The sequence below is a fragment of the Canis lupus genome, chromosome 6 (genome assembly GCF_003254725.2).
Source record: "Canis lupus dingo isolate Sandy chromosome 6, ASM325472v2, whole genome shotgun sequence".
NCBI lineage: Eukaryota > Metazoa > Chordata > Mammalia > Carnivora > Canidae > Canis > Canis lupus.
In genome coordinates this window covers 24659135-24679834 of record NC_064248.1, presented here as the reverse complement: position 1 = coordinate 24679834, position 20700 = coordinate 24659135, and the positions used below count along the sequence as shown (strand labels likewise).

Genomic DNA, 20700 nt, shown 5'->3' with positions numbered 1-20700 from the left:
GTCCCTCCATGATTCTCCCTGAGCCCCATCAGATAGGACTCTGGGGCCAGAGTCTGTCTCCTGATTCCAGGGGCCCATTCAACCAACAGGACACAGAGGTCTGGGGAGGGACCCTTCCTTGGCCCCAGGGGTCCACCTCTGCCTGGCTTTCTCATGCCCTGCTGGAGGGTGAGGTCAGGGCCAGAGCTAGTGAGGTGGCTGGGGAAGGGGAAAGGGGCCAAGGGCAGCCCAGCCTGGTGATACCACTTGCCTGCCAGAGCATTCTTCACTGGTCCATCCACCGCCCCACGGATCTGCCTCTGCTGCCTCTGAATGCTGCTGTTGCTGCTGCTACTGTTGCTGCTGCTTCCAGGTCCCAGCCTGCACCAGCATAGGTGTGGGAAGGATCTGCCCTTTGGGAACCCAGGAATCCTGCAAGACTTCTCCAGCCCTTTCCAGGGATGCCCAATCCCCCATTCCTTCCAAGGAGCCCAGGAGCTCCATTCCCCAGTACTCCCTAGGGGTCCTCACTCACTCACCCTTCCCAGGGCCCAGGAATGCCTCAGCCTTGCCAGGGGCCCAGAGCCCTCCCCACACCTTATGACCTCCTCCTGCCATCTGGAGCCTAAGAGATGATTTCTACAAAGGCCAAGGCTTAACACAGGCCTGACACAGGAGTGACCTGGCTTGGCACCAGTGTTGTCATTAACAGCTGTGACACTTTTAAGGCACTGGATCTAGGAAGACACTTGCCCCATGAAGATGATGATGCTATTGTCCATAGGTGCTCAGCATGTGGCTTCCTCTTGTCTTTAGCACAGTTGCCTATGACACAGGTATGGACACTCCCATTTTACAGAAAGAAACCAGCCCAGGGTCACACAGCTGTAAGCAGCACAGCTGGATCTCAAACTCTAGGCTCCTGGTCCTGTCTCCAGGGCCATGAAGGGTTGCCTAGTTGGGAGGCTGACACTAGCTTTGGGGACACTTCTCACCCTTGAGTGATCTCACCTGATCGGAGGCCCCAAACTCTGTTCACTGCTATTTCTTTCCCTGCCCCTGCTCCAGTTATAATCAGGGTGACCCTGGCCACCCTTCCTGGACTTCCCTAGTCTCCCTTATAGACTGGGCCTCTCTCCCATTCACTTTTGGGCTAGTCTGACTTCACCCCTTCTGTAGCTGGTGTCTCCTTCCTTAACCAGGACAGCCACACTCTGGGACTCTTGAGGCAGGCAGCAGCATCTAGACAGAATTGAACACTGTTCAATTTTGTTAACTTAGTTTTTTTGTTTTAGTTCACTTTTTATGTTTTTTTATATATATTTATGTTAAAGACATTATCCCCTATTTCAGCAGTGCTAAAATGGTTCCTGTTTATAAGAAATCTACATAATAATAAAGTGGTGGTATGTGGAGCACTGATTTTCAGCTGCCTTGGGGCTGAATGTGTTGGGGAAACATTGTTAGTCTTATAGAGAAACAGTTTAGGAGAGATGATCATAGGGGGGTTGTCTCATTACCAGGGTCCCTGGCCCCTGCCCACCTGCTTCGCTCTCCTGGCCCAGCGCACCTGGCGCTGCCAATTCTCTGGATCGTCCCTGGATCCCCAAGGAGAGAAGATGATGAGCTTTCTCTCTTCAAATGCTCTCATTCCTGGAGGTCCCAGGAGATCCCCTGAGAGTGAGCTTGGATTATTTCCCCTGTGAGGTTCACAAAGTAAAGCCCAAGCTAATGGGCAGGAGGGTCACATAGACCTGTGACAGAGTTACCACTGTTTGAAGTAGTAAAATGTCTTCGTTGGTTAGGGATGATTTTGAGACCATACAGTCTTCTCACACCAGTATTCCAGGATATTCCAGCCCAGCAGACATTTTTTATTTCAATCTTATCAATGCTCTTAGCCTTTAGTTCCATTATAGCTCTTTTTCTTTGAGATTTCTTTACCCATATTTTACTTATGGAGATACTTCTCAATTTCTAAACATATGGGAATTTCTAGTTAGCTTTTTCTCAGTGATCTCTAGCACATTATATTACCAAAACAAGCTCTGTGTGATTTCATGTCACTGAAATATATTGAAATTTCCCTTAGGGCCAAAATAAATTTTAGTAAGTGTATCCTATGTGCCTACAGTTAATGTGTCCTGCACAGTGTTATGTGGATGTGGACAGATATGTAACACACAGATATATAGCTGTGGGATTCAGATGGTTCAATACCAAGATATACCATTTATGGGTGTTTTGTCTGCTTTAAGGTGCTGAGAGAGGGTTGAAACCTCCCACTCTGCTTGTGTATTCGATTGTTGCTTCAGTTCTGTCCTCCTTTTCTTTATATGTTGTTCAGCCAATGGCCATGGGACGGAGTTGAGAAAGGAAGGAGAGAGCACCCAGAAGAGGAAACAAGGACCTGGGTTGGGAGGGAGTAGAAGCCGGATGGTCTGCCAAGGTTGCAGAGGGACCTGTCATTGAGATGGTGTGTGGTGGGGCACCAGGTAGAAAGGGGCTTTTTAAAAAATGAGGTCACAAGGGGTTTCCATGCTGATCTACCAAGGGCAAAGGCAGCTGATTGGTTGAGAGTATAAAGGCTCTGGGCTCTGGGTTGCTAAGGAAATGTTCAACCAGGGGAAGGCTTGGAGGAAGATGGATCCTTCTCCACTCCAATTCCTGAGAGTTCACTTAACTTGCTACTGTGTCCTGCTGACCTAATGATTTCCTAACCTGCTGATCTACTACCCTTTCTGAAACCTCCTCCCTCCCCTCAAGTATTTAATCTGACGGTGGCACTGTCCCATCCTTTCTTGTAACAAACACCTTCCCCAGTCCTATCCTCTGTTCGCATCCTCTCCCATCCCTAATTACCAACTTGTCCCCTTTCCCACTCCTCCGCACTCATCCCACCCCCACCTGCTCCTGCCTATCTCCACCTCCTCCCCCGTGCCCCAGTGCCCCTTGAAAGAACCAGGATATGGAGGTGTAGAGTCTGCTTTCTGGTTCCTCTTCTTTTTTTTTTTTAATATTTATTTATTCAGAGAGAGAGGGGCAGAGACACAGGCAGAGGAAGAAGCAGGCTCCATGCAGGAAGCCCGACTTGGGACTTGATCCCAGGTCTCCAGGATCACACCCCGGGCTGCAGGCGGTGCTAAACCGCTGCGCCGCGAGGCTGCCCTCTGGCTCCTCTTATTCCTGTGTCCTAGTTGCCCAAACCCAAATGTGAGTAAACATGGCACATCAGTAGTGTCTTCCTTTTTTTTTTAAGATTTATATATTTGAGGGAGGGCGGGGCACAGGTGCTAGGGGAAGGGTAGAGGGGGAAGGAGATAGAGAATCCCAAACATGATGTGCAGAGAACCCAAAGAGGGGATCAATCTCAGAACCATGGGATCATGACTTGATCCAAACCAAGACTTAACTGCCCAGAAGCTGCTGGTGATGTCTTCCATCCTGCTGGGTTCTTTCACACTGATTAAATAACAGCTTTTTCAGTCTCCTTGATGGGAACTTAAGGAGAACTTTAGTTCTTCCTGAAGATATTGAAGGGCAGGTTTTCTGGTCAGCCTGAAGGGGTTGTGGCCACAGCTGTCCACATCAAGTTCTGGGTCCTGTCTGTGCTGCTTGGCCCAAAAAGAGCCATGTTGGCATAATGCAAACCTGAAAATACTAGGTTTATTGTGTCAAGAGGGAAGGATTTGCCAAGATACAAAAGCCACTGACCATTATGTCTTAAATAGGGAGCTTGTCTGGTATGTAAATTATATTTCATTAAAATTGTCTTTAAAAAATTTCAAGAACTCTAATTTATAGGAGCTATAGATATTAGACTGACTCCTGGAAGCCCAGTCAAGATCCTCCTTCAAGTCTTGTAAGTTTAGGGTCCATCTTATATGTAGTTTGCATTCCCATCAGCACATTGCTCATATTTGTGAACTTTGGCAGCCTGGGGAACAGTGATAACTTAAGCATCAGTGTAGGTACTCGAGTTAAAAAGTGAAATGTCCTTTGTGCTCTATGCTTCCTGGGTGGTTGACTTCTCATAACTCTGCATTCAGCCCTTTCCTTCTGTTCTTGGAGGCTACCCCCAAGAAACTCTGTGTCCCACCTGGATCATGGGGAGCCCTAGAAAGCCCAGCAGACACTAAGTGGCCACATCCTGCTGTGACACTTGTCATAGGAAAATCAGTAGGAATTATGTGATCAGGAAATGAATGAGGCATTGTCCTTTCTTTGGCCAAGTGTGTGCAGAGTGTTGATTTACCCAAGCAAAAAGGACCTGACTGTTCTTAGGAGTATCCGAATATGAAGAAATATCTGGTTCCCAGTGTGAATATGTCACTCTGTCATTAAAAAGCAAAACTGGTACCCTCCAGGAGAGAGAGAAAGAGACAGACAGGGAACACCCATAGAAATCAGTAGACTGAAATCTGGCATTGTGATGCCCCCAGATATGGTTTTCTTTTTTATAATTCCCCTGGCTATTCGGGGTCTTTTCTGATTCCACACAAATCTTAAAATAATTTGTTCTAACTCTCTGAAGAAAGTCCATGGTATTTTGATAGGGATTGCATTAAACGTGTAAATTGCCCTGGGTAACATTGACATTTTCACAATATTAATTCTGCCAATCCATGAGCATGGAATATTTTTCCATCTCTTTGTGTCTTCCTCAATTTCTTTCAGAAGTGTTCTATAGTTTTGAGGGTATAGATCCTTTACATCTTTGGTTAGGTTTATTCCTAGGTATCTTATGCTTTTGGGTGCAATTGTAAATGGGATTGACTCCTTAATTTCTCTTTCTTCAGTCTCATTGTTAGTGTATAGAAATGCCACTGACTTCTGGGCATTGATTTTGTATCCTGCCACGCTACCGAATTGCTGTATGAGTTCTAGCAATCTTGGGGTGGAGCCTTTTGGGTTTTCTATGTAGAGTATCATGTCATCGGCGAAGAGGGAGAGTTTGACTTCTTCTTTGCCAATTTGAATGCCTTTAATGTCTTTTTGTTGTCTGATTGCTGAGGTTAGGACTTCCAGTACTATGTTGAATAGCAGTGGTGAGAGTGGACATCCCTGTCTTGTTCCTGATCTTAGGGGAAAGGCTCCCAGTACAAAGCTGTGGTCATCAAGACAGTGTGGTACTGGCACAAAAACAGACACATAGATCAATGGAACAGAATAGAGAACCCAGAAGTGGACCCTGAGCTTTATGGTCAACTAATATTCGATAAAGGAGGAAAGACTATACATTGGAAGAAAGACAGTCTCTTCAATAAATGGTGCTGGAAAATTGGACATCCACATGCAGAAGAATGAAACTAGACCACTCCCTTTCACCATACACAAAGATAAACTCAAAATGGATGAAAGATCTAAATGTGAGACAAGATTCCATCAAAATCCTAGAGAAGAACACAGGCAACACCCTTTTTGAACTCGGCCACAGTAACTTCTTGCAAGATACATCCACGAAGGCAAAAGAAACAAAAGCAAAAGTGAACTATTGGGACTTCATCAAGATAAGAAGCTTTTGCACAGCAAAGGATACAGTCAACAAAACTAAAAGACAACCTACAGAATGGGAGAAGATATTTGCTAATGACATATCAGATAAAGGGCTAGTTTCCAAGATCTATAAAGAACTTATTAAGCTCAACACCCAAGAAACAAACAATCCAATCATGAAATGGGCAAAAGAGATGAACAGAAATCTCACAGAGGAAGACATAGACATGGCCAACATGCACATGAGAAAATGCTCCGCATCACTTGCCATCAGGGAAATACAAATCCAAACCACAATGAGATACCACCTCACACCAGTGAGAATGGGGAAAATTAACAAGGCAGGAAACCACAAATGTTGGAGAGGATGCGGAGAAAAGGGAACCCTCTTACACTGTTGGTGGGAATGTAAACTGGTGCAGCCACTCTGGAAAACTGTGTGGAGGTTCCTCAAAGAGTTAAAAATAGACCTGCCTACGACCCAGCAATTGCACTGTTGGGGATTTACCCCAAAGATACAGATGCAATGAAACGCCGGGACACCTGCACCCCGATGTTTATAGCAGCAATGGCCACAATAGCCAAACTGTGGAAGGAGCCTCGGTGTCCATCGAAAGATGAATGGATAAAGATGTGGTTTATATATACAATGGAATATTACTCAGCTATTAGAAATGACAAATACCCACCATTTGCTTCAACGTGGATGGAACTGGAGGGTATTATGCTGAGTAAAGTAAGTCAGTCGGAGAAGGACAAACATTATATGTTCTCATTCATTTGGGGAATATAAATAATAGTGAAAGGGAATAGAAGGGAAGGGAGAAGAAATGTGTGGGAAATATCAGAAAGGGAGGCAGAACATAAAGACTGCTAACTCTGGGAAACGAACTAGGGGTGGTAGAAAGGGGGGAGGGCGGGGGTGGGAGTGAATGGGTGACGGGCACTGGGGGTTATTCTGTATGTTGGTAAATTGAACACCAATAAAAAATAAATTAAAAAAAAAGAAATCAGTAGACTTCTATAAATTGGCATCCACTAGATTCTTAGAGAAGGCTCTGGAAAGTCCCAGTAGTCAGGAACAACCCTTGTATTGAGGCAGAATCATCCCATATGAATACCTCCAGTCAAAACAGACTCTATTCTATCTCTTTTGAGTCTTCAATGGAGGAAATTCCTCAGTAGACTTTACTGAATTATTCCCATCCCTGGGCTGCATCTCCTAGATCAGCTCAGTTTTCCCTCCCTCCCTCGTCTCTGAGCTCTTGCACAAACTAACTTGTCTTGCATTTCCCACCTCCATCTGTACGTGGCCATGGTCTCTGAGAGCCTAGTGTTATTGGCCCCATTGTATATAATCTAGTTAAACATCAGCCACTGATATAAGCATCCAGACAGCTGTCAGATATACCAAGCTTGTCCATGACTGGGGATGTTTCACATGGTTAACAAGGTGACCTCTGTTTTTTGCATTTGATCCTTGTGTGGAATTCCAAGTAGCACCTGAAAGTGGATGTGACACAAAGCAGGAGTCAAGGATGATTTTGTTCATTTTGGGTTGTTTCCAGAAACCTATTTATGTACCTTAATCATTGGAGGAGAGAAATGTAAGTTGGTAGGATACTTGATTTTTCTCTTACATCTCTGGTGATGACATAAGGATTCACAGTGATTAAATTTTCCAAGAATGGGTTTACAGATGGGAGAAAAATTAGAAGGCCTTTTTTTTGTATTTCTTCATTTAAAAAAAATATTTTAAGTAATAACCTCACTGAAATAAGGTCTTCTTAAGTTTCAAATGCCATAAAAACTTGCTTTCTTCAGCCACAATGGGAATGCTAAAAAGTTAGTTACACCCAAGTGTCAGATAATGTATCGCTGCTGCTAATACACTAGAATTACTCACACTGGTTTTCCTAATAATCTTAAAAATTGTTTTCTCTCCATTTAGTTAATTTACAGCAAATAACTGAGAAGATCATTTGGTTTAAGAAAGAAAACAGGAAACTTGCTGAAGGAATATCCATTTGGGAAAAGAAGGTATAGGTATTTTTTCAGATATTTTTTGTGATTTCATTTCAGTTACTTCCACCTCTGATATTTGCCCTATTGACCTATTTCAGGTGATCCAAAAACAGTCCCAATTCAAGATAAGCTTCAAAAATATAGAACACTGCCTCTTTATTTGTGGAAGGAGTCATACATTTGAAGATAATATATAGTGCTAGACAAACCTATTTTTGAATTCTGATTCCTTTTTCATATGTTTTACAGATCAGGGAAACAAAGAAACATCTTCCAGAAACTGAGAGGAAATATGTTTCTCTCTGATGAAGATCCTAAATTAAAGGTAAGAATCCCTTCTTTGCCTGAATTGTGTTCTAACAACAGAAATAAAAGTAATAAATTATTATTACTAATATTATTTTAAAGATTTGTTTATATGAGAGAGAAACAGTGGAGGAGGACAGAGGGAGAAGAGAGAGAGAATCCCAAGCAGACTCCAGGCTGAGTGTGCAGGCGCCTGAGATCAGGATTTGAGCCAAAACAATGAGTCAGACTCTCAACAACTGTGCCACCCAGGTGCCCCAAGTAATGAATTATTATTACTGATTCAATATGTTTTGTTGAAGGAGAACATCAAAACAGTTGAACAGCTTAGTGAAAATTTAAATGACACCCATCAGTGTGCACATACTAACATGCAATCTGAGAAAAAGAAGAATGTCAAGAATCAGGACAAGGTAAGAGTCTGTTAGTCTAATAGTCAGCTATTGAGTCTTATCATAATGTGGCTTAGGAAGCTTTTTGTTCATTGGGTGAGGTGAGTGCAGTATATTCACTTGCTGTTTATCATGGTTGAGAGTGGACATCTGGGTACTGAAATTCCCTCTGAACAGTGAGCTGGAATTTCCCTTAAGACCACAATGATGAGTTTTGCTATTTCAAGGACTAGGAAGTATGGTTTATTTTCACAGCTAGGTAATTATCATATTCAGCCCTGCCCTCTGAGATACGTAGAAAATCCCACAAGATATTTGAGCAATGAGGGCGACAGCTAGCCCAATTGTATGGTCGCTTCCTCTCTTAATGCTGAAGAGAGAATTTTCACAGTGAATAGGGGAAGACACACACCCGTTAAGGAAGTCATTTGTGAGTCCTTTGATTTACACTATTTTCCACCTTCCTTACTTTCTCCATATTCTATTTATGCTTCAAGGACTTTGTTGCACTGCATGATCCTGTTTCTATTAGATGCACTCATATTGTTCTGTGATCATGATTGCTTGAATGTCTTTTCTTATATCTGTCTTAAAGTTGCAAGATGTATTCGAGGATCCAGAACTGAGAGTTTTGAGGTCCAAGAAATGTGATCTGGAAGGTATGTTGTTTTGTGGGAAGAAATCCCCATGTGGTGGCAATGAGTGTGCATTAGGAAGGGAAAGAATACTTTCCTGCCCTCAAGGTCCTTGCCCAGAATTCTTCTTCCCCATCACAAGCAAGTTCTCAGGTCATGTGCACACACAGAGAAGAATACCATTATTTACAGAAAGTAAAAAGGTCCTGGAAGACAAGTGCAATGCATTGAGTTCTGTGAAAACAATGAAGGAAGCAGAATTGAAACAGCTGAAGAAGAAAGTAGATACCTTGGTTGAAATGGTTGAATTCTATGAACAAAAAAGAATGGCTGCAGCAGAGTAAGATATTCCTATGCTAATTGTCACAAATACTGTTGTATGAATTTGTGTGGTGGCCAATATAGAAAACTGTCTTTCTTTTAGAATAGGATCTAGAGTATTTTTGCCAAATCAAATTCTACTGCTAAGTAGAATTGTCTGCCCTTCCTACCTTGATTTCTGGAACCCGCATTTTCCTTTCTCTTCAAACTGCTTGTCACACGTTGTTTGGGATAGAAGAGGGAAAATATCAGCATTAATCCCTTTGATACCTGGATCCCCTCTGGGTCTGTCTACATTGCCCTTTAGGTTTCAGTCTCATTACAAGTTCTTATCAACTGTGAATTAAGTCATTTTTCTTGTTCAGTATGAGACTTGGTTCAAGAATCTGTTGGAAAAAAATGGAATTCTCTGCAGAAACAGCGGAGGTTTCTTTCCGGAAAGTAGGTTGGGACACCGGCAGTACTGGATTGCTTCATCCAGTGTACGGTAGAGATCATTCATTGCAGGCTCAATCCCTAAGAAGGCTGGGGTATTCCCGTCCACCTGATTTTGTAGGTGTCACACTCCTAGGTCCCAACCAAGCCTGCAGTTTCACCAGGGCTTACCTTTGTTGGCTGACCCTGAACTTAACTTGTTTCCTCCTAAGCCTGTGCCCATAAAGTTGTTCAGCTTCTTTGCAGTTCACTTGCCTGTTCCCAGAATTTACTGATGAGTCCTGGAGAGATTGGTTCCACCTGCCAGGCTGGCTTTCTTTTAGGCTGCCTTCTTCTCCATCTTGTTCTCCTGTTTCTTCATGTGCTAGTTAGAAATTTGGTGCGTTCACTCCTGAACGTCCTCTCTTGTCTGGTTCCTCTTTTATCCATTCTCCTCCAGTTTCCTTTTTTTCTCAAGGATATCAAGACCTTAGAGTCCCTCATGATTGTTGAAAAATAAAACTATTCCTTCTCTTCACTGGAGACTCAGCTTTGTGTTATTCCTTCACACATCTGGGGTGGCGGCTGCTCTGACTCACTGGCATCTTATTTTTGTTCATTGGTAAGTTTTTTGAGAGGAAGGTACAGTGCCTTGACCACCTTCTTTCTTCAGCACCTTACAACTGAGCCACTACAATACAGCCCCCCCCATAAAACTTTGGCTGAAGGATTGCTTGAGAGACGCAAATGCATTTGTATTTTTCTGTGTAGAGCTTTTGTCTGAGTTTCTAAGAGTCTTTTTGCATGTGATTCTTGAGTCAATCAAGTGTTAGGTTGAAACTCTTTAAAAATCAACACAATGAACGAAAGAATGTGAGAGCAACAAGCCAACCAGGCTTTCTAGGCAATGCCCTTTGCTACCTTCACTATTAATGAACTCAGTCTACTGAAAGTAGGTTGACTCCATGCAGTTGATACTTTTCCACCTGAAATCTGTTTCCAGGAATTAACACCCTGACTATATGACAGCTCACATAATCTTATACTTCAGTACATATGCTATCACAATATTCTTTTTTTGGGGGGGGGAGACAGTGCTTTGACCACCTTTCTCTCTTCAACACCTTACAACTGAGCCGTTACAATACAGCCCTTCCAGAAAACATTTGCTGCATGATTGCCTGAGAGACCAGACACAAATTCAAGTGTCTTTCTGTGTCTAGAGCTTTAGTCTCAGTTTCTAAGAGACTTTTTGCATGTGATTCTTGAGTCAATCAAGTGTTAGAATATGAGCACAACACAGCCAATCAGCCTTTCTAAGCATTGCCCTTTGCTACCTTCACTATCAATGAACTCAGTCTTCTGAAAGTAGGTTGACTCCATGTGGTTGATAGTTTTCTACCTGAAATCTGTTTCCTGGAGTTAACACCCTGACCATGTGACAGTTCACATAATTTTATACTTCAGTACATATTGCCAGCACTAAGATAGGCTTTTTCCTCCACTGGGATGTTCAAAGAGGAGGCAGATGTTGTACTTCTAAACCCTATAGATGACTGGGAGTGAGCTTCAATACTAATGAAGCCATATTCTGGAAGGCTTTCTTTTGGGCTGATTGTCCAGGCACATCCTTGGCCTGAGAATCAGGGCTCCCCAAGGAGGTATAGGACTAATGATGATCCCCTGCTTTATCCTAAAGGGTATAGTTGGTCAGACATGGCTTTTCACTTTGAATTGAAATGAGCCTTTACCGTCTCAAACAAAAGACCAACTCTGAGAGGGCACAAAGTGTAATTTTATTTGAAGACTTAATGATGAATGAATTGAAATAGAGAATATAAAGACAGCTCTGATTGCAGGGGACTTGGCAGCAGCCAGAGTTTGGTTTTCTTTAACCCTAAATGGGGCTTTCAATTCATTTCTGATTGTGCTGTCAGTCTGTGTCTTTATGGGGGAGGGAAGAAGGGACATTCAAATCTAGGCCATCAAGAGTGCTGGGAGGAAAAACTGCAGAACTTGTGGGTCTTGGCTACTGGACTATGTAAATACCTTTCCCATCTTAGGAAACTGGAAAAGACACACTATGAACTGGTGGCAAAGAAGAATCAATTCTCAACTAAAGAAGAATTTTTTAAAGTAGCCACAGAAGAAATAGACAGATACAAGTGAGTTCAGGTATTAAATACTAGGGCCACCTGAAGACTCTGTTCCCATTTTGTTTTAAACCTCTGTACAATGTTTAGACTCAATTAACAAGTAATAGAAACAAAAATTCAGAAGACATATCCAGAGAGAATAACAGACGTAAAAACAGAAGTTTTAGAAAGAACAATACAATTATGTTACTAAACATATCCTGATCCCCAGCACTGGCCTGATGCTGTGGAAACTACATCCACACCAGTGTCCCTGGGGGTGGTGTAAATTGTCCTCATTTTAGGAAAGCGTTTGTTGTAGGTTAAATCATACCCAAAACACAGTAATGCCATCTGACGGCCCTGGTCTTTGCCACCCTGGGAAACATGGTAAGGATAGAACTTAAAGGAGAGAAGAGCTTTACGACAAAAGACACTTGCCACAGGATAAATTAGGGAATGACTGAAGACAGGTAAGGAAATTATATCAACTCTGAACCCTGCAGGTGTGGGAAAGTGAGTAAGGGAAGGATGTAACAATAGCTTTGATCCAACTGTACATTTATAATCATGTGATAAGTGTTTTCCTGTGTCAGGATAAATTGGATGAGGGGACAGATAAGAGGAGGATGGCCACATGGGCCAGTTATTTAAAATCCTACCCAATAATGGGCTTTATCTAATGAAAGCTATTGTAACTCACAGGCAACAAGTCCAAGAAATGCAAGAACAGCTGCAGGAGTCAGAACTGACCTTCAGACTCCAGGTAACCTGAGCTCTGCCCACTGTGCTGAACCCTTGGCACCTCCTGCAGGAGACAGCAGTGGCTCATCGAGTCCCTAACCACGGGCTTTTGGTGTGCTGGCTTTTTCAGATAGCAATTCATGAGAAGAATGCTCAAGACAACTGGGTAAGTGTTTGCTTTTTCATCCTTTTTGTTTGGTGCACAGTCTGGCACAATTGAAGGTGGAAGCGTTTTTCTCCCCCAGGTCAAGGCTCAGATTTGGGAGTGGGAGATAGCGCAGCAAAGCAGGGAGAAAGCCTACTTGAAACACAGGTAGGGGAGATTGATGGACATTGTCACGGGTGTTTGCGGGAGGACAGCTGTGCTGTTTAGTGTCAGGAGAGGTGGTGGTGTTGTGATTCTTATAGATATCCATTATCTGTTCAAGACTAGCCATACTAGAAGGAAAGATGCTGCCTGAGAGACACAGGAGGCAGGAACTGATTCCGGGAAGACCTGAGATGCAGATCCCTCAAAGGAGAGGTAAGGGGCACTTTGTGAAGTGCAGCAGCCCAATTGCTGCTATGAAACCACATGGCATCCTTCCAGGTTCTGTGGGTGATCGCTGTGTGTCCTGAAGAGAATCACAAGCGCTACCTAAGGACAGCAGGTTATCTGAAGGGGTAACAGGAGAATATTTTCCTCAGGTGCCCCCAGGGAGCAGGGCACCTGTCCCCATGACAGTTGGAGCTCCTGCCCCTCCCCTGACTGAAGACCCTCCCACCGTCTCCCTCACCCCAACCTGAGGAAATGTACCTGGAGGGGTGATGGTCCTGAGCTTCTTTCCCACTTTGACCTAGTGATGAAAACTTTTTTTGTGGAAAAAAAGGAATATTTTTAAAAGACATTTATCCACTCTTTATGGAGTTTATTTCATTTTGGAATCTACAGTACTTCATTCATCAATTCATATAATTTTATTCCTTTAATGTTATCAGTAGAATACGATAGCTTTACTGCTTAATCCACCTATTTTTTCTTTGCTCATGACTATATGATTGTCTAAGTACATTCCTCAAGTATTTCTATAGTGGCCAGTCACATATGCTAGGCCTCATCTGTAGACTGAAATACTGAACCATCAACCTGTGGCCTGAGAAGAGAATGCATGCCATTCATTTGGAGGGTGCATTGATATCACCCACCCATGGCTATTCTCAGTTCAATTAATAATCTATGAAGAAAACATGATTTTCTTTGATGTGGCTTGCTCACCGAATTTCAGTGTTGATTTCCAGCCAGTTGTACCCTGTGCTGTCCTCTGTTGGTTGATTCATTATGAAAACATGGGAACCAGGGCTCTGTAGTGTCTCTCTCACATCAGGTTATGGTATCTCCTTTAGCAAAGGAGTCACTTGTGCACGGGGTGTTATTCTGTATGTTGGCAAATTGAACACAATGAAAAATAAATTTATTATTAAAAAAAGGAGTCACTTGAGTCATGTGGGAAGCTGTCTATTCTGATAAGGGACTGAGTGTAAGAAAGAGAGCAAGATGGGGGAGGAAGGCATAGAGGGTACGCAAACCACAATAAGCCTCCATTCTTTGTCAATTTCAGAATCTAGACCAGTTCCCGAGAAGAACAGCAGCACCATCCCTAAAAAGAACCCAGAGATGGCTAAGGTAAATGCTGTTGGTTTTCAGTTGTAGCCATTTCTGAAAGATGTCTTGGCCTTGTCTGTTCGTTGTGTCCTGTGATCTGTCTAAGGCATGTTCGCCTTCCAAAATGCAAGCTGTTTACCAAAGAGCCTATAGGCTTCTCCATTAGAGATCCTCACCTTAGGTGGTACCTCCAAAAGCTACAGATGCTTAGAGATGTATGACCGCAGGATGCATACCGTGTGTGTGTGTGTGTGTGTGTGTGTGTGTGTGTGTAAATAAGTCAAGGTAGATGACATCTCACTCTATCCTGATATGCCATCTGGCTGTCTCTTTGTTGTTTGCTTTCATGTGGAAGTGGTAGGTTGCTAGTTTTGGGGTTAGGAGACTAATGTGGGGCAATGTCTGGGGTAATCCCCACAGGTGGAAAATGGGAAAAACCATGCCCTCCCTGGCACTCTGTGCTACGTGCTTTGGGCAGATTTGAGTGTGTATAGAGAAGGTGGGTTTGCTACCTCATGTGCATTCCATCCATTGGGTAAGGATACAACCCAGTATTCCTTCAGGTGACCCCTGGGTGAGATTATTATGAACTCTGCCAGGTGACATAGGTGTAGTAGAAAACATCCACAGGACCAGCAGCCGTGAAGAAGGGATACCAGTGACGACATGCAGGCTCAACCCCTCACCCATGTTTTCTGTTGTGTGCCTGTGAACGGGTGGTCATGTGGTTTGGGTGGCTGTGCTGGCTGACAGGGTCTCCCCTGACCTACCATGGGAGTTTCACACCTACTCTCCAGACACATTTGTTTGCATCCAGTGATGTAGAGTCAGCTCCTCGGTGGTCCTTGGCACTGAAGGACTCTGCACTTGCTCTGTACCTAAGCTAAGGAGCATTCTGATCAACAGTGACGTAGATCCATAGAGCTGGTTCCCACTAACTTGTAGTCGTGTTCCTCTCAGAAAGCACTTTTCCACATCTCCTGCTGGACCCCAGAAACTCCCATCTCCTCAGTGGTGTCTGTTGCCATGGACAGCCCTTGTAGCAATAGAAGACCCCTTGTCAGGTAGGGAAACAGAGCGGGGTCAGGCAGGGGCTGGTGGATAGCGCTTTGACCCTTAAGGGGCTGTATTTCCATATTTGAACATTGGGCTTCTCATTGCTTCTCATTGTATTCATTCTTACTGAGTATATACATAATAAGCCTCTGAGGCCTCAAGGAATGAAGAGAGTGAAGTAGGCCTGGCCACACTTGCCTGCCTGCCTGTCTGTGACATGCTTTTTATGAGTCATTTGTTGTGGCCACTGTTCAACTGGTAGGACAAGACACCTTGAGGTCCCACCCTCTGAGAGATGGTTGGTGATGTGTGGTGACACTAACTTCCTTCCTTTGGCATCCTTCAGCTGCTCCGGACTGTGTGGTGGCATTCGGTGGAGGTCTAGGGTTTTGTGGCCCTAGTGCTCTGCTCTCCTGAAGCTGAGAGTGAACAAGGGTCCAGGTGCTGATACTTGTTTCATTGGGTTTCATGTTCTGCTTCTGTCTGTCATAGCAACATACCACTAATTTCTGTTCTGCAGAAACCTTGTGGATACAAGATCACTTCCTGCTGTATAAGGCCCATGTGGACATTGTACCCCACAAGTCCCCTTTCATCACCTTCCTGGGGCCCTGGGACACATCTCCCTCCACCCTCCCATTGGCTTCTGGGTCCTTATTCTGCACCCAAATCTACACCCAGGATAAGACGATATGAAACATATGAGTTGACTTATAAACTGTATTGTCTTCTTTCTTATCAGGTTGGTAGAGCAAAGGCAGAGTTTGTGCTGAGGGCCTCACAGTGCAAGGAGAACTCTGGCTGAGGACATTGTAACATTCTAGAGTTTCTCAGGATATTCATGGGTTGTACTTAGCTATTTCCACACACTGAAGAGTTCGGTGGAACTGGGTCAGGCAGGAAGTGTCTCTCTTGCTGAATGGCAGACACATTCATTATAGTCATGTCCAGAGTCCACATTTGTTGTTCTAGAATGGATGAAACACATCTCTCACTTCATGTTCAGCATGTTGAGTTTAATCTGTCATTTGATTAGTTATAAACCCTTGAAGCAGAGCTGTGGTCCCCTCATTAATCATTAGAGTAGGGGTCTCCCCATTGTCCTCGGCAGTCAGTCGGTACTTGTGGGAAACCCACTTGTCCCACAAGGGAAGTGAGAATGAGAAACAGTGGCACATACAGGAGGCAAGTATGGAGGGCCTGTGTGAATGTTTCTCAGTCACTTCCAATTGGATAAACTTCCGACTTTTCTATGGTGTTGTTCAGATATAGATGCAGGTGCATCATCTGTAAGGAATAGCAGGACCCATGCTGGCCTCACGTGTTATGGGAATTATGGGAATGTTGCTAAAGACATTGCAACTTTCTTCAATTGCTCAGGAGATACAGTATGTGAAGACTTTGTCTTTTAGTCACACTGAGATGGTTGGCAGGTGCCTTTCTGGGGAAGGAGAGCTGCTCTTTACTGAGTGTTGGGCACAGCAGGTCGGGGTGTGCACATTGTACAGAGACAATATTCTGTACTCTGGGAGGGACAAGGCCCACTCTCAACTTTAGGAATTTAAGGTGTCTGATAGAAGGGAGGTACACATTAATTAAACATCAGAGTTGTTGTGTTACACATGATGGAAGCATCAGCAACATATCTGAAGGACAAGTGAGGGTGCCCTGGATCCCACAGAAATAGGAGGTTGTGGATAAGAAGAATGGAGGTGCTCAGGGGTGTGGATTGGCCGCCTTCAGCTAGAGGAGCAGCCCTTTCTGGCAAGCCAGCATCTTGAGAAGTGAGTGTGAAGTCATCATGAGATACAAACCCAGTCTGTTCCATCACACAGAGTGGATAATGCTATTATTTGTATCGAAATGTCATTGTTGCCATAGCTAATTTATAATCGATAAAGACTGTTGTTTGCCCTGAATTTCTGAAGGTACTGAACTGTGTGAAGGAATGTCATGGAGATTTGGGAAGTTGAATTGGGTCTTTTGGGAGTCTTATCTGCCCTAATTTGTGTGTCCTAGTGAGAAAATGTGAGGATTGGACCTAGATCAGCTGAGTGACTGATTGGCCTTCAGCTTGAGTCACACCCTTAGTGGGGGATTCAGGGTTGACCAGGAGCCACACTAGCTTGAGCCCTGTCACTGCACCTCTGCATCGGCTGTCACCACCCTGTCTGCAGCTTTGCATCTCCCTGAACTTCCATCACAATATCCTGTGGCTCTGCCTCTGTCTTGGCCCTAGTACCAGCTCTCAGTGGGGCTTACTCAGAGCCACAGCATTGTTATCTATGAAATGGAGACCATATTGGTTTCTGAGGTCATTAGAGGAATAGGGGTTGAGGTACATAAAGAATGTGCACCTGGGTGGGTCAGTCAGCTAAGCATCTGACTCTTGATTTCTGCTTAGGTCATGGTCTCAAGGTTCTGAGATCAAGCCCCACATTGGGCTCAGCACTGAGTGTGGAGCCTGCTTGGGATTCTCTCTCTACCCCTTCCCTGTTTTCTCACAAGTTTGCCCGCCCTTTCTCTTTCTTTCTCTCTCTCTCAAAGAAAAAAAAAAGATTATGCAAAATAATTGGGCTGTTGGCCACTCTCCCTTCTCACTGTTTACATGAAAATAGATCCATGCAGATAATCATCAAAAAATGTTCATTAAGTCCCTGAAACTACCACTAAGGGTATAACACCTCAGCCCAGAGATTGGCAATCCTCATTTCAAAGATAAGGCAAAAACCCTCTTTTTTTCTATTAACTTACAGGTCCTAGCCAAGAAGATAGTAAAGGGTATTCATGAGAATACGTACATTCAGAGATTTATATCAGAGCTGTGATGAAAGTTATTTTCTATAATATAGATTCACAGAGGCAGCCATATCCTCAATTGTTCATTTAAGGCCTCACATATACTGTAAAGGCAAAATGCATATAGCAAAACAGAAGATCCCATTGAAATAACCCCAAACCTCTTTGCCTTACAGGATTGTTTCAGATTTGAAGACTTCCTGGAACAGTAACAACCTGGCTGTGCAGAGAGCATATTTAGAAAAGATGTCAGATCTGCCTAAGGGTCAGAGTGTTTCCCCTTCCAATCCTGTCCCCTGTGCTTTGTCACTCCTGTTATCCTCCTAATAAACCTTTCATGGTTCCTTCTCCATGTCAGCGTCTGCTTTCACCAGGACCTACCATCCCTCCCCTTGAGGGCATAATGTGAATCCTGCATACACAGTAAACAAACTGGCAGAAATGGTGGTGATGGGGGATGGCCACAAGATTACCCTTTGTGGGATCTTTACTGAAAAAGGCCCAGGAAAACTTCGGGGGAGGTGGACTCATCTAGTATTTAGATCTGTTGGTTGTTTTATTTACTGTTGGTAGATGCTCTTGAGCACATGTCTCCTGCTGGTTTAGTGGGTATGAAGTGATCAGCAGGACAAGTGTCTGTCCCCAAGCAAGTGGTCTATTGTGATGGTGAGAATTGAACAAAGGGTCAGGAGTGGCCCTGGAAACCCGGTGAGGAGGCCCTGCATTAAGGCAAGTTTTGTGCACTGGCTTCCCCATACCAGCTGCGCCCAACAGAACAAATCTAGGTGAGCTCTGAGGGAGCTGACAGTGGCAGTTTTCCTGGTAAGACCCACAATCTTCCCACAGTTTCCTATGAAGTAATGGGCAGGGAACAGGTCAATGATGGGAGACCCATTGTTCCCCCACCATGCAGGAGAAGATGGGGAAGTTGGGTGTGTGCTTCTGGATCTTTTTAGGTCCTCCAGGCCAATCCATTCTGCACCAGAGCTCCATGATCCTGCGGAGCCCTCCTTTCCAGGCTGTGGAGGCAGCCATCCTCCAGCAGCTTTGGGGTGATGGTTGGGCCACAAAGGTGTTAAGGTCTGTCTGTCCACATGCTGTCCAGGGGTGACTGGTGACCTCACTGCTGCAGCCAAGGTCAGCCTAAGCAGCCTGGGAGCAGGCTGTGGACTGAAACATGGCAGGAGACCAGGAAAGAGAGGAGATGTGGTTCCCTGTTGTCCTAGACAGGGCTACACAGAGCAGAAGATCTGAGGGCCTGAGGAGAGACAGAGACTGTCAGGGAGAGAGACAGTAAGTGAATGGGGAGGTGGTGGTGGGGGCAAGTCCTAGAAAGTGAGAGGAAGAAAGAGAGGAAGACAGGGTAGGGAGAAGCAGAGAAAAGAGGAATTACAAGGAGGAATGGAGGCTCCTGGTCCAGGGGTGTAGAGGGGGAACCATGGACGAGGATGGAGGGGTCTATGAAGGGGATCTGAGTGTTGGGACCAGTAGAGGCAGGAATTCTGGGCATCAGATTCCCTGAGCCCACTGCCCCCACCTTCCTGGGGCTGAGCTTTGCAGAGGTCATTTCACTTGGGAAGATGGGAGCACCTCCTTTGCATGGATTTGTGGGGCCCAGCCTCAGGATCTGTCATAGAGAGAGATGGCTTGGCTGGAGCAGAGCGCCCTCTCTGCCTCCAGCTGAGGGGCCAGGACCTTGAGCATTGCCGGGATTCCCAGGACGGCCAGCAGAGGGCGCGCGCGCGCCACCCCCAGGGAGGGGCAGGGTCTCTGCGTGCGCAGCCACGGCCAGCAGAGGGCGCGCATCGGCTGCGCTGACCCAGGGCGCCTCAGGGCGGGAAGGGCCTGTGCAGCCACAGGAGGATCCAGCCCAGTGCGCTGCAGGTGCCTCAGGACAGAGAGCCAGAGCTGCGTTTCCAGCAGGTTCTGCCGCCCGCGCCGGGGAGACCCTGGGGCCTTTGCAGCTACTTGGCGTCTCCTGAGGGACGAGCGGGACAGAGGCTGCCTTGCCGGGCCGAGTGCTGAGGAGGGGCCTCTGGGGGGCTTCCCCCGGGACACGCTGGTCAGTGAGTGAGCAGCACAATCCCTTGTGTTTTCTGGGCTGTTCCCGTCGTTTGGTCCTCATTTTCCCTGAGGGTGTTTGAACAAGAAGTATTTTACTCAGGGATCCGTGGATTGGGGGGCCCCTCGACGCCACGTCAGAGATGCTGTGGTTGGTTTATTACAGATGCAGGCTTGTTTCTGGGGAGAAATCCTGACCCCAAATCAGAGGAACTGGAGCCACACTCAGCGGCGACGTAAATACAGGAACTGCTGACTCTCAGCTCCTCCGAGAATGGGGAGCTGGGGTCCCACTTTCTGTGTCCTCCTGGAACCGGAGCCTGAGGTGAAAGCACAAACTGCTGTCCACTTAAACATGCTTGTATTACTTTTTTATTGTTTGTTTTTTTCAAACAACGTTGTAGTACTCGGAACAACTGAAAACCTGACAGGTACCTGGTGTCATAAACCTTGCATTATTTAACAGTTAAATATTTACACTTGAAAGAGAATTTGTTGTAATTACCCTTTTGTGTCTTCATCCTACACTCAATAATATCTTTAAAATGTAATCTTCACCTTATATCCTTCTCTTCCTTTTTTTAAGATTTCATTTAATTATTTGCGAGACAGAGTGACCATGAGACGCCGGGAGGGTCAGTGGGACAGGAGGGCAGCCTCCCTGCTGAGCACGGACACCCCACAAGGGTCTCCAT

General features: G+C 45.0%; 1 protein-coding gene and 1 long non-coding RNA gene across 9 annotated transcripts; both read left to right on the top strand.

The window, feature by feature from the left end:
* The first annotated feature begins 676 nt into the window (after window positions 1–676).
* LOC112640292 (transport and Golgi organization protein 1 homolog) lies at window positions 677–18296 on the top strand. 8 transcript variants are annotated; one of them, XM_049111356.1, is made up of 15 exons: window positions 2569–3192; window positions 5065–6211; window positions 7427–7515; window positions 7750–7825; window positions 8109–8219; window positions 8794–8857; window positions 9026–9173; window positions 11632–11733; window positions 12409–12469; window positions 12578–12613; window positions 12693–12760; window positions 12876–12970; window positions 14046–14110; window positions 15050–15153; window positions 18121–18296. In XM_049111356.1, the coding sequence occupies exons 4-15, from the start codon at window positions 7793–7795 to the stop codon at window positions 18269–18271; spliced, it is 1038 nt and encodes a 345-aa protein (XP_048967313.1). In that variant the 5' UTR covers window positions 2569–3192; window positions 5065–6211; window positions 7427–7515; window positions 7750–7792; the 3' UTR covers window positions 18272–18296. The 8 variants fall into 8 exon arrangements, with proteins under 8 accessions (XP_025272125.1, XP_025272127.1, XP_025272128.1 ...); XM_049111357.1 differs by having other exon boundaries at window positions 7427–7521; XM_025416340.3 differs by lacking the exons at window positions 2569–3192; window positions 5065–6211 and adding an exon at window positions 677–815.
* A 158-nt stretch (window positions 18297–18454) lies between these two features.
* LOC112640293 (uncharacterized) lies at window positions 18455–20378 on the top strand. Its single transcript, XR_004816714.2, has 2 exons — window positions 18455–18766; window positions 20172–20378. It is a non-coding gene; the product is annotated as an uncharacterized LOC112640293 (long non-coding RNA).
* The last annotated feature ends 322 nt before the right edge of the window (window positions 20379–20700 follow it).